Source organism: Scomber japonicus, chromosome 11 (genome assembly GCF_027409825.1).
Source record: "Scomber japonicus isolate fScoJap1 chromosome 11, fScoJap1.pri, whole genome shotgun sequence".
In the NCBI taxonomy this organism is placed as follows: Eukaryota; Metazoa; Chordata; class Actinopteri; order Scombriformes; family Scombridae; genus Scomber; species Scomber japonicus.
This window is the reverse complement of record NC_070588.1, coordinates 20,755,132-20,768,441: the sequence shown is the minus strand read 5'-3', so window position 1 is coordinate 20,768,441 and position 13,310 is coordinate 20,755,132. Positions and strand designations below refer to the sequence as shown.

At 39.3% G+C, this 13,310-nt stretch overlaps 1 protein-coding gene across 2 annotated transcripts; it reads left to right on the top strand.

Moving 5' to 3' along the window:
* Positions 1-742: 742 nt before the first annotated feature.
* Positions 743-11,902, top strand: me3 (malic enzyme 3, NADP(+)-dependent, mitochondrial). 2 transcript variants are annotated; one of them, XM_053328405.1, is made up of 15 exons: positions 743-881; positions 1,487-1,719; positions 4,590-4,723; positions 5,284-5,433; positions 5,603-5,678; positions 5,780-5,941; positions 6,136-6,239; positions 6,321-6,430; positions 7,177-7,274; positions 7,426-7,539; positions 7,646-7,751; positions 8,414-8,556; positions 9,344-9,517; positions 9,781-9,879; positions 10,500-11,902. In XM_053328405.1, exons 2-15 carry the CDS (start codon positions 1,492-1,494, stop codon positions 10,659-10,661), a joined length of 1,860 nt encoding a protein of 619 aa, XP_053184380.1. In that variant the 5' UTR covers positions 743-881; positions 1,487-1,491; the 3' UTR covers positions 10,662-11,902. The 2 variants fall into 2 exon arrangements, with proteins under 2 accessions (XP_053184380.1, XP_053184381.1); XM_053328406.1 differs by lacking the exons at positions 9,781-9,879; positions 10,500-11,902 and adding an exon at positions 7,928-7,956 and having other exon boundaries at positions 9,344-9,512.
* The last annotated feature ends 1,408 nt before the right edge of the window (positions 11,903-13,310 follow it).

Below are 13,310 nucleotides of genomic sequence, written 5' to 3'. Positions count from 1 at the left end.
GGTTATGATGTAAAATTTTACATGAAATTGTTTTGGATGCTGTGTTTTATTGCGCTGAAAGCTGTCACTTATATTTTATCCACCCTGTTTATAGGCTACTGGTGAAGGGGGACTAAATATTTAAAACAATCTCCAAAGAAAGATAGAAAGAAATTATAGATATTTAGTACACTAGTCCTGGGTCCTATTCCATAAAGCAGGATTAGCAAATAAGCCATATTTCATTTTTCAGTAGATCTGGTTTCATACAGCAAGGTCAGCATAGTTCAGACTAAATTACCATGACATGCTGGCACACTAACCTTGTCCAGAACCCGTCCTTTAAACCAACCATGATTGTACCACTTTCTGCCAGCAGAGGGAGCCACGTGCATTAATATGATCCGCAGTGGTCAGATGTTTTTTTATGTTTCGCTGGTGTTTATGTCAGTGTATGACTACGAGGTAAACACATCTCAGCGCAATTTTCTCTCAGCTGTAGGTTTTAATAAACATAATTAAGACATGAAACTTAAACAATGGCATAAAAGTATCATCAATATTGTATACTCGTGACAGAATGACTAGCTGTTTGTCAGTTTGAGATTCATCAAAGAGAGTTGTGCTTTTGTTTTGGGAGCAGACATTGAAGATGGAGGTTATGTTGGAGGAGGGAGGAGGAGGGGGAGGAGGTGGAGCTGCTCTCTGATTGGTAGCCTCACTGCTGTCTAACTGGGAAGTAAAACTGTCCCTGTCAAAGGATCCTAGATCAGCTGTTTGCTGTCTGTCGCTCCTCTTCATAACATCCACAGCCTACATAAACAACAGATACTCAGTCAGCACACACACAGCCTCCTGGTCGGGTTGAAGTCAGGAGCACAGCAGCTTCACGTCGTTTTCAGGTAAATCTGAATATTCATCTGCAGGCTCGCTAACTTTACTTAGCATCTAGCAACTGCGCACATTCTTCCGTAAAGAAAGCATTCATTATTTTATCATTAAAGCTACAGACGTAATGCAGCCACCGCACACAACAGCGTTCAGACACCTCCACCACAGAACAAAGAACACATTATCACTGTGTTTATATGTGTCTTTATTAGCATTAAAACAAATGACGGCAGCACCTGTTTGTAGCTCAGTCTGTGTGAAGCTGATGGTGTAGCTTATTAACAGGAGGTCAGACTATCATTCCCGGTATGCCTGGCGTTTCTAGGTCGTGTGTCCTTTTATGAACTGGAAGGTGACCTGTGTTCAGAGGCAGACTTCATTCATTAAGTCAGCAGACTGCCTGTGGCCCCAACTGAAATGGCCCCAAACAGCGTTGGATTAATATGATGCTTAGATATGAAACATGTTGAATTATGTTACTATTCTTAGTTTGTTCATTTTTATTTCAAACGTGACAATCCCTGATCCTTTCATTCAAGTTTAATATATAGCCTACATATGTTGTTTGTTCTATATGTTTTTTTTTTATTAAAAGTAATGTATATGTTGCCTGCAGGCAGCATGAACTCTCTCCCAGGAAGAGCCGCACTGTCTCTGTGCAGGCGCACAGCAACAGCGGGCGGGATGAGGGTCTTCACCGGTTCCCCAGGTCTCCCTGCTGGGGGCCTATCGGCAGACAGTGCCTTTCTGCAGGCTGTGCGGGTCTGCCACTCCGGGACAAACCGCAAGGCCAGCATCAGCACTAAGAAACGGGGCTACGACATCACCAGAAACCCCCACCTCAACAAGGTGAGCTCACTAATGTGCCCCAGACCTTTTTGGAAATCATCAGTCACATCACTTTAAAAAAAACAATTCTACATTGATGATTCACCACTCTCTTAACAGTTCATCCATTATCAGAATTGTTGTCCTTTAATGTCTTCAATCATCAAATTGATTAATTCACTAACCATTTTAGTAGTTATACTGTTCTCTATGTCAAATAACATAACTAGTAAGATCAAATTAAAGGCACTTCTACAGAGTTATGCTATTTATTATATTATCATAAGTAAACTACAGTAATTGATTCATTCTTGGGCAAATATAACACTCACCATTCTTGTTCTTATGTAACACATGTAGCATTATGATGAAATGTGCTTTAAAGGTACTTTTAAAATCAAACACATTAATCTGTTCTTCATGAGGGAACATGTGTTGCTACTGCATTCACGTGACTCTGTCTACACACAACATGGTGTCCCGCATACCATATTGTATGATGGTGGAATATATATAAACAGAGAATGCCATATTAGTACCTCATGGTATGGCACAGCAGGACAGCATGAATACCATTGATCCTATCTGAGTGAGATAGTCAAGGGGTTAAACCCACACCTCTGGAGTGATGAGTGGTCTCCTCATAGATTCCTCTCATGTCTGTACGACTCTGCTTTCTTAATAAATACTATCATAAATAAACCTTTGCTGTAGTAGTAAGGGAATTATGGTATTTTTCTTGTTAGAGTGAGATAGATACTTGCTCTTCCCAAAGATGCTGTAAACAAACATCCACAGTGTGACTCACTAGTGGTTTCACTTTACTTTTTCCAAACTTAATTTGAACAGGGAAAATGTTTTTCTGCCTTGCCAGCACTGTGACAACAGTAGGACAGACATTTTATTGCTTTGATTTAGGCTGACACAGGTTCCTTCACTTGCTTCCACTGCTAATGCTCAGTCAGCAGTTAAATGCTGACCCAGTCAGAGGAAAGAGAGGAAAGATTTAGGATATGCTCCTCTTAGATAAGAAAACAAGTCTGTCAGTAAAAAGTAAATCTGCACATTAGATAATGAAATGTATAGAAATTCAGTGTTGAACACACATTTAAACTTTATTACATGATTATAGACTTAACCACCCAATGAATGTCTGAGTGATTGTGTTTTATCTGTCACATTGACACTTGTCACATTTAGGCACATGTTGACATAATGTGTGTTGGTGTGGTGCTGTTTGACACTGAGACCCTCCTCTGGATATATTTACTGTACTAAGTAATGAATGGTGAAGTTTTTACAGCAAGACATGTGCCCCACTTCAAATTAATTCACCTTTAATTCATCTAAACTAATCTAGTAATCATTTTGGTGTATACATCCTCAAAACAAAGTCCACAGTAACATCATGAAACATCTTAATTTGTCCAAACATCAATCAATTGTCTATAAATGATTAAAGACAGGGAAAAGCAGCAAATTCTCAAGAACCCAAAACCATTACATTTTTGGCGTTTTTGCTTTATACCTGAAGAAGGTCTTTGACTGAAACATATATATGAAAGTATTATTTATTATTTATTGAGCAAATGAAGACAGTGTGCAGGTGTCGCTTCCTCTTTTTAGTACGTGACATTTTTACCTTTATAAAGGCCCTAAAGGATGGATGGACTCATATAAATATGATATGATATGATTATATTATGTTCTGTTTCTTCACAGTAATCCATGATAAGGTTTGAATTGGAGTCATTACAAAGGTTAATCTTGTAGGAGTTTATACCTCTCCCACCCACATTTAATCTCACTCTCTCTCTTTTTTTCCTTGTGTATTGACACTTGGTGTGTGAAGGCGGCATTAATGACACCCGCCGGTTGGAAGTGTAACCTTAATGGGTTTACTTTAGCGCCTCTTTACCTGTTTGCTCTAGTAGATGTAGCTTAACTCTGTTAATCTGTGACCTCGTCTATGGTCATGTTCGCAGTTGTTCTTCCTCTACACTGACGTTCTCTTTCTCTGCAGTGTTTGTTATTTAAGGCATCAGCATGTCTCCTTTTAATGACCTCTGGTTGGCAGACCATTTGTAGTGCAGCTACAGTGATTGTCCCTTTACAGTATGCAAATCGTGTCTGTACAGTACAGTGTTGTCCAGCTGATCAGCATCTATTATCAGAATACTTTTTAATAGGAAAACATGCAGCTTGTGAAGCATCTATCGTAAACTGACACCACTATCAGTAACCAAATATTAAATCCACTCTCACATTTCACGCTCCATGACAGGGGTGCATTCAAACCATTCACAAACCCACAGTAGAACAAACTGACCCTTTTACGGCCGGTTTATTCTCCATGTAGGTCAGCTGTTCCTCCTGCGGATATGAATTAAGAGGAAGTAGAGAGAGTGATAAAGCAGAGGAAGGTGAAGTTGAGCTGACAGGGGAGTGAGTTCAGCCTCCCACACTATTGGACAGAATAAATAGATTAAACCTCACACTCCCCTTCGATCACTCTTTGGGAGGCCTGCCAGTGTAGACACTAAACATAACCAGAAGGCAGAGAGGGGTACAAGGCTGCTTACTTCAATAAAAGTTGCTGTCAGTGACCAAAACATTTACAGGGCTTCATAAAGTTGCTTTATTTTGTTTGACTGGAACTATATGTTTTCATACAAAAGGGGTGGAACAAAGTCCTAATTTGGGGAAAAATCTCAAAAAGTCTTCTGTTAGTATGAGTCAGAGCTAACTTTGTAGCATCGTGAGTAACACATGACTCACTGTGGTCTGGATTGTCTGATTTCTTCTTCTGTGGTTTCCAGGCTTTACCCCAAGTGACCTCCTTTACTTTAATGATCGCAGCATTGTGTAATCAGTCTCTTTCCACTCTGCAGGGAATGGCATTCACTCTGGAGGAGCGCTTACAGCTTGGCATCCACGGCCTGCTGCCCCCTTGCTTCCTCTCACAGGATGTTCAAGTGCTGCGTGTGACAAAAAGCTACGAAACACGCAGCAACCCTCTGGACAAGTGAGAGCAGACTCATAGATTTATAGTAAAAAAGCTGCATATGATTGTCATACTTAATTACTGATGAGCGGGAACAAAAAAAAAAAACATTAAAGGGATGTACACACACACACACACACACACACATACACACACAGAACAACCAACACACCAAATACCTTAATATCGGTATTGCAACAGTATTGTAGGGTTGACTATTGGTGCTTTCTATTGAAGCAGGTAAAGATAAATAATAGAACAGCTACAAAAGTCTGATAAGTTCAGAAAGTCACTTCACTTTGCTGCAATGCAACCTTTAAAACCATGAAAAGACACTTATGCCATATAACAATATTACAATATCCTAAATCTAATCTGATATCCAGTGTCATATCACAATAACAATATAATTTTGACATGTTGCCCAGCCCTATATTCTTCACTTTATAATCTCTGGGTGACCTTTGTTAGCGGTGTTAGATGTCAGGTAGATGGCATCAAATATTAACCTACTTTAACAGGAGAAGATGTTACAGTTTATAAAAATGTTGTGTTTCTATGTTTTTTTGTCTCTGTCTCAGGTACATCCTGCTGATGACGCTGCAGGACAGGAACGAGAAGCTGTTCTACCGTGTGCTGACCTCTGATATCGAGGAGTACATGCCCATCGTGTACACTCCCACTGTTGGCCTGGCCTGTCAGCAGTACGGCCTGGCCTTCAGGAGACCACGGTGAGATCATCAGACAGATGTCAGACAATGAACTCCTGGTCTTGGAAGTGGAAATAAATCTAGATTTTATTGTTCCATTGTTGACAAAGTCTGTGTTGTATTTCACAATATACGTGTATTGATACTTCATCTTACTGACAGCTTATTATTGCGACCTACTTGTTTCCAGAGGTCTCTTCATCACCATTCATGACAGAGGCCACATTGCCACCGTGCTCAACTCCTGGCCTGAAGAAGACATAAAGGTGCCCCCTTCCATCCACACACCCAAACAGGCAGCAGCATGTGCCTGAATAAGATTCATCTAAGTGGTTAATTATGCTGATATGTATTTGTCTCCATGTAGGCCATCGTGGTGACAGACGGCGAGCGTATCCTTGGACTGGGTGACCTGGGCAGCTATGGCATGGGCATCCCTGTTGGGAAGCTGGCACTCTACACAGCCTGCGGTGGTGTTCAACCGCAGCAGTGTCTTCCTGTGTTGCTTGATGTTGGCACGGACAACCAGGTGTGTTTGACCTCACAGCTACAGGAATAATATGTTTTTATGAGCAGGTGCAATGCCTCCTATCTGCTTCTTATCAGTCTCCATTTACCAGCTGATTCATTTATTAATATGGCTTTGATTTAAGGATTTACAGGAACAGGCAAGATGACAGGCGGTTTGTTTTTAATTAATTGACTGAATACATTTTGGTTCAGGCGTTGCTCAATGACCCTTTGTACATCGGACTGAAGCACAAGAGAGTGAGAGGAAAGGAGTACGACGAGCTAATCGATGAGTTCATGCAGGCGGTGACAGATAAGTGAGTAGAGACACAATTGAGCAGAAGACACAGAAGAAGAGTGATCTTGCTTTAAATTCTGATCACTGTGTTGTTCTGCAGGTACGGGATGAACTGTCTGATTCAGTTTGAGGACTTTGCCAACAGCAACGCCTTCCGCATGCTTAACAAATACAGGAATCGGTACTGCACCTTCAACGATGACATCCAAGGTACCAGACGCTAACATATTCAGCTACATCACTCCTGATCTCCATCATGCAGCCCGAGTCATAAGTGTGACTCCTTTTAGACACTTTTAACAAAGAAAAAAAGGACATACATTCACATACATCTTAATATTCATTGACAATTAACATCCACATAACCTTCACTGACTTCCCCAATATTCCCAGTCCAAAAATAGCACATTCCCAGAAAAAGAATACACAAATAGAAAACACTTACAACCAGTGTTGCATGATCTGGTCATGCCATTTTCCCTCAGAGTCCAATGGACCTTAACCTCAAAGTAAAATCACAGATAGCACCAACCTGTGTCTGATCATATTTACAGGGTCAGTCTCTTATAAAATATGAATAAGGAGGCGGTATCAACAGAGACTATTTCTGTTGATTAATATAATTTGATTAAGGTCTGAATACAGTTGGAACTGAAGTCTAAATTTAGTTGATAATGGAGTTTGGTAGCTTGTTCCACCATCTAATTCCCTGCTGCTGGAACAAATAACCAAACTACATGGTTACAGAGTCCCTCTCAGTCTTTAAGAAAAGACTAAAAAGCCAGTTTTTTAACACCTCTGCACTTAATGGACTGAAAACAAACTGCTTCTATGCAATCTGGCTGTTGGCACCTACGTCCTGTCAGAGTCGAACTTAGCTTCATGGCGCTTACTTGCATCTTCTGACTAGACCATCTTTTCTGACTGTGCACTTGTCATTCATGTTCTTCTCTCAGGCACGGCCTCGGTAGCTGTTGCAGGCCTCTTAGCTGGTCTGAAGATCACCAAGAGCAAACTGTCAGACCACACCTTTGTTTTCCAGGGGGCAGGAGAGGTGAGAAGATTTTCTCATTAAGGTCTTATTTTGGTTTTAAGAGAGTGTTTCAGTACAAATTTGAAGTTCATGAAGTTCAAGACTTTGACTTTCAGAGACTTTGATGCATACACAGAATTAAACTCTCTCTCTCTCTCTCTTTTAATGCCAGGCTGCTCTGGGTATTGCTCACCTACTCATAATGGCCATGGCCAAGGAGGGCCTGAGTGGGGCAGAAGCTGCTAAAAGGATCTGGATGGTGGACTCAAAAGGTCTCATTGTAAAGGTAATGTGTGCTCTTTCACTTTCTCCCAGACATGATGTGTACTGTGTGTAAAACACCACACAGGCCCATATGGAAATTTGATAGAAGACATTTTATACAAATGTAGGGAAGAAGTCATCTAAACCATGAGAAGGAGGAGTTTGCTCATGAACACCCACACCTGAAGACCCTGGAGGAGGCAGTGCACACTATCAAACCCACCGCCATCATAGGTGAGTCTACCTGCCTGGAGGGTCCTACAATTAGTCGCTTAAACGAGAAAAAAATGCATTGTTTCATCGAGCTTCTGTAGAGGGAAACATCCTGAAATATCATTCAAAGAACATTGTTGAAACTTCTTTATAACCCACATTATTTCTTTCATCCATTCACGGTGGTTCCCAACCAGTTGTGGAAAAACAGAGAAACCTGTTAGAGGTGATTTTTTTTTTTTTTTTCACTCCAACTTGCTCGCCACCATAACAACTCGGTAATTTGCTGCAAATCAACTTATTCACTCTGTTTAATCTAGAGCAATAAAGTTTCATTCATATTTTAGAATTTAGTGAATCAATTTGCATGTATGATGAACTTGAACTGTGATAACATGACAGCAGTGTCTCAAGTTCAAATCTTCCTTCTGTTTAAGGATTACAGAGGAAAAAGAATCAGATCCATGGTTGTTTAGGTACATAGTGGTTGTAATTTTCAGCAAATATTCCTCATCCTGGCGCAGTAATTGTGCTTCACAATAACTAACTCATTTAATCCTACAAAAAGGTCTCACACTACAAAATAGTGACTCAAGCAAATAGTTCAGTGTCTTATTGGTGAATTTTAACCCTGTCATGTGACGTCCAGTGTTCTCTCTTTGTTCTGCGTCCTGAATATGAAGGAGTGGCTGCTATTGGAGGAGCGTTCACTGAGAAGATTATCAAAGACATGGCGTCCTTCAATGAGAGGCCCATCATCTTTGCACTCAGTAATCCTACCAGCAAGGCTGAGTGCACGGCAGAGCAATGCTACAAGCTCACAGAGGTAGAGTGTGGCAAGCTGCAGGTTATAGTCACTCTGTTAAAGTTGTGTGTATGCTTGAGGTGTAACAAAAATGCTGACTGCATATCCCACCTCATGCAATATTTTATTATCTTTTTGTTTTTGAAAACCTGCATTGTTTCATCAGCATTCTTCTTTTTCCTTTCGTTTTTTTATTGATACATTGCTGCCTTTACGTCATCATAATACATGACATATTACTGTCACACAGGTTTTTTAGTCCCTTTCACTTGGCAGATATGACCAGAGTTTGAGACCATGAGTTGGATTTACACAACAGTTTTATAAACCAGCACAGCAAGAAATTAAATGAAAACTGATTAAACATTTCCAGCTTCAGACAGTATTTCCCAACATTTCCTTTTTGGTGTAATGACAAAAAGATGGTAACATGTGAATACTAAACTTAGCATGGACTATTTTCTACCATCACTATTTTTAATGGTCAACTAATGCTCATAAATTCATGAGACGTCTTTACATGTTGGGAGTCTGGACTCATTTCTGTGTGAATCTGATTTTCTTCTGTTAACATCTACATCCCAGTGCATCCTTGCATTGTTGCTCTGTGCAGTCACAGAAATAATGGCTCCCCATTGTGGTAAAAAAACATTATAACATTTGTAAAAAGCATTTTTAAAATCTCTCGTTTACTATTTTTAACCAGGTATTAGTCTTTTTCAAGCGAGACTCATGTTTTCCCTTTTTTAATTTTAACCTCTTCCTTCAGTCACCTCTTTATCCTCTGTGCTCCTCTTTTTTTAATCAGGGCCGGGGTATCTTTGCCAGCGGAAGTCCGTTCGAAAAGGTGACGCTGGCTGATGGACGCACCTTCTACCCCGGACAGGGAAACAACGCCTATGTCTTCCCTGGGGTGGCTTTGGGTGTCATCGCCTGTGGAGTGCGCCACATATCTGATGATATCTTCCTCACCACAGCAGAGGTATTTTCTTCACTTGTTAATTTATTCTTAGCAGTAGTGTTTCATTCTCCTGCATATAAACTTAGATTTATGAGGGTACTAATTCAAAAACTGGAAAAACAGTATGATGAAATAAATAGTTGGTTTTTAAACAGTTTATCTCTAGTTTGTTCTGTCTGTTTTATTCAGATCATATTTTAGATTAAGGAATGGTAAATGTCAGCTAACAAGCATTTCCCTCCTTTTGTACACACTCAAATCAGCATATTTATTGTGTCTGACAGGCGATAGCTGACATGGTAACAGAGGAGAACTTGGCTGAGGGAAGACTCTATCCTCCTCTCAGCACCATAAGAGAGGTGTCTTTCAAGATTGCAGTGAAGGTAGGTGATCTTTCCACTTGGTCAGCCTTCGACTAAAGGCAGCATATCATCTCCAAATGAATACTTGTAGGTCAATGATGAAAGATGTAGTGATGAGCCCACAGAATTATCACCTGACTGCAGCTTCCTTCAGCTCGATGAAGCTATAAATGCCACACCGCACATTTAACTGCTACTTAACTGGAGGGGAACAGACTCTGAATCAATGCTGTTGTTGCTCTGTATGTGAAAATGTTTTTTTTTGTGATGTGCACAATAATACATCATAATATAGAGTGCAGAACTGAAAATTGCATTGTACTGTAATATTAAACAAATCATCAAATAAAAAGCCTGAAAAGATTACTGACATTATTTACTTTCAGTGCTGCAAATGTAAAATAAGTTATAAACAATAACAAAATATGTTTATGTTGAAAGTTTGTGGGTATTTACAGTCTTTGGAGAGTTGAAGCAGGTTTTGACATTTGCTCCTTACCTTGTACATTAACCAGGTTTTTTTAATTCTTTAATTTGACGTAGATAAAGGTCTGTTTGGAAGCTATGAAAGCTAATCAATAAATTACTCTCAATATGTATTTGACCATTTTTTTCTTTTCCCTTGTTTCCTTCCCTGCCAGGTCGTCAACTACGCTTACAAACAGAACATTGCTTCGGTGTACCCCGAGCCCAAGGACAAGGAAGCGTTTGTGCTGTCTCACATCTACAGTCCTGATTATGACTCCTTCACTCTGGACACATACAACTGGCCGCAGCAGGCCATGACCGTCCAGGATGTGTGATCCTGATCCTTCTGTCTCTCACTAAATATAACATGCTGCCGTGGCGTCACGTACCATTTCTGAATTGCCTCCATTCAGAAACATTGCCAACAATTCTTGCTTTTTAGTTGTCTGTTTCTTAAATATGTTTGTTTCTGTAAATGTCACTGGTGTGTTCTCAAATGAGCTTAGCAATTCAACATGCAGATGAACTAGATGCCCAATTATAGGCCAACCAACAATGCATAATATATGTGAAGTGTTGATATGTCCTGTACAAGTTTTCTCTTTCAGCGCTGTACTTTTTTTGTTTCCTGCACTTGATATGAAGGTCTGACTGAGAAAGAAGAATATTTGTTTATCTGTTCAACAGCATATCAGATGTTATATGCACGTTTTCTGCAGCTTCACAACGTAAACTACACTCCATTCAGCTGTGGTAGTATTCTGTGCTCAGTGTCTGAAAATCTGAAATGCATGAAAAACAACAGCATTAACGCACAAGCTAGTCACGCACAAGCTAGTCACGCACAATGCTTTCTCTTGTCTGACACAAATGAACAGAGGACTCATTTTGAAGCATGGAAGAAGAAGACAATTCTAACACATCTAATTTTAACATACAGTACAAACTCATAGTGCCTCTTTCTGCAACCTCAGGACATCATATTCTCCATATCCTGAGTTAATATCTGTATTTATGTTTGCCATGGTAGAGGCCATGTGTTTAGCTTAGGACAGCAACATGTGGTTCATCTCTCTAGCTGCTTCTTCATGCGTTTCTATTCAAGAGAATCAGTTACTCTTGATGGGAGACAAAAGGAGGTTTGCTGAATGTGTGCGTTCATAGGAGACATTGCTAGGGATCGAGTGTCACCGGCAGGGTGTTTTTGTATCCAGTGGTGTGTTTTCCTTTAGTTTTGTACAGTTCTTTACACGTTGTGTTTTTGCCAAAGTTGATGATGAACTGAATCTTATCTTTTACTTCTAGAAAAGAAAATGCTCTGCAAGCTTTAGTACAGAGAGATCTGCTTGATGTTTTCAAAGGGAACATGACATTTTTTGAATAAAATTTTTAACTAAATTGTGGAATTTTGTCATTTTTAAATATGTCATAGCGACATAGCTTTGCATCTTGATGTTTGCAACTACATTCAGTTATTTGCACTACTAGCATTTATTTGATGTGTCTGAACAGAGAGAGCATACAACTGACGGAGGGGCATTTCCTGTTCATCACCATATTTATTTGGTGAACTTAATATTTCCACTCTTCCTAATAGTGTACTTGTGGTTTGGTGCTGTTTTGTTCCACATGCTAAAATTGAAGCAGATCATGTGGCAGAACGTGATAAAACTCCCTGCAGCCATGTTCAGAAATTGTCCCAGAAGTCTGAGTTGTAATAACATGATACTGCCTGTAATGTTTGAGTGTCCATTTATATTTTGTAATATGGTGTGTTCAAATACACAGAAAGAATGGGGAAGAATGTTTTTATTAATAAAAAATTTATTGAAATAAGTGTTTTGGCATTTCATTTGCATTTGCATTTTCACAAGTGTAACACCAGCAACTGCCACTTTAATAAAAGTAAAGGTAGCGGATAGCAGGTCCTTTCACGACACATGTACATTGTGAGAATTTATTCTCTTGAAAATTAATATTACAATATATTCACAGTATGAAGCAATGTCCACACTCCTATCTGTTTACCAGCCGTTCTTTTTTTTACATTATGAATCCAAACTTTTAAAGACATAAACTTCACATTTATTTTCCGAATTTCCACAGAAAGCACAAAGTTATTGTGATTTTTGACATCTAGTTTGTGGTTTGAAGACAAAAGGTTGTCCCCTGCATTAGCAACATAATATCAATAAATGTCTTAACACCTATGCAAGCTTGTCAACCACGGCTCCAAACAGATGCCAATAAACAAAATATTTTCATTTATGGGGTTAGGGTTTAGGGTTAGGGTAGGGTTGCTGACTCAGCAATGTGATGCCATCATAATAGATACTATATCTTGATTTAGAGCTGCAGCACCAATCTGAGCAACAGTTTCTGTGCAATACGACAAATATGATGAGCTGGGCAATATGGACCAAAAATCAATATGGCAATAATTGTAAATGTATTCATCCATTACCTCAACAATAAATTGACAATACATTTAAATATATGAGTTACATATAAAGATAATACAAAAATGTATTTCAGTCAGTGAAGCCTGACTCATGTAGACTTAGTACACTCTTTGGTGATGGTTTGAAATCCTTCTTTCTAAATGAAGATGCAGTACGTAACAGTTGTTTTTGTGGTTTGTATTTATTGTCATAACAGTGTTTTTAATGCTGTCCAATGCCCAATGCTTGGCATCTCTTATGAAAAACAAATTTAATGATTGTTTCTTGATTATTGGTTAAATAAAGAAAAAATGAAAATGAATTTAATTCTACACACATGAGAAATAGTTAATGAGACTAATCAGTGACTGTTAATGTCAGCATCATGACAATTTGGCCCAATTGCATCGCAGGCTTTGATATCAGAAAAACTCATAAGTGGAGCATCACTTAAATCCTGACAGTATTTAACCCCCATATGCTGATATAATACTACTATATTATCCAGCTCTGCCTCAAACCTTGTTTTCCTGTTTGAATACC

Coding starts and splice junctions, on each gene's coding strand:
- me3 (XM_053328405.1), top strand. CDS start 1,492: ATGAACTCTCTCCCAGGAAGAGCCGCACTGTCTCTGTGCAGGCGCACA. Junction 5,942..6,135: donor ATGTTGGCACGGACAACCAG/GTGTGTTTGACC, acceptor ATTTTGGTTCAG/GCGTTGCTCAATGACCCTTT. Junction 9,518..9,780: donor TCTTCCTCACCACAGCAGAG/GTATTTTCTTCA, acceptor TGTGTCTGACAG/GCGATAGCTGACATGGTAAC.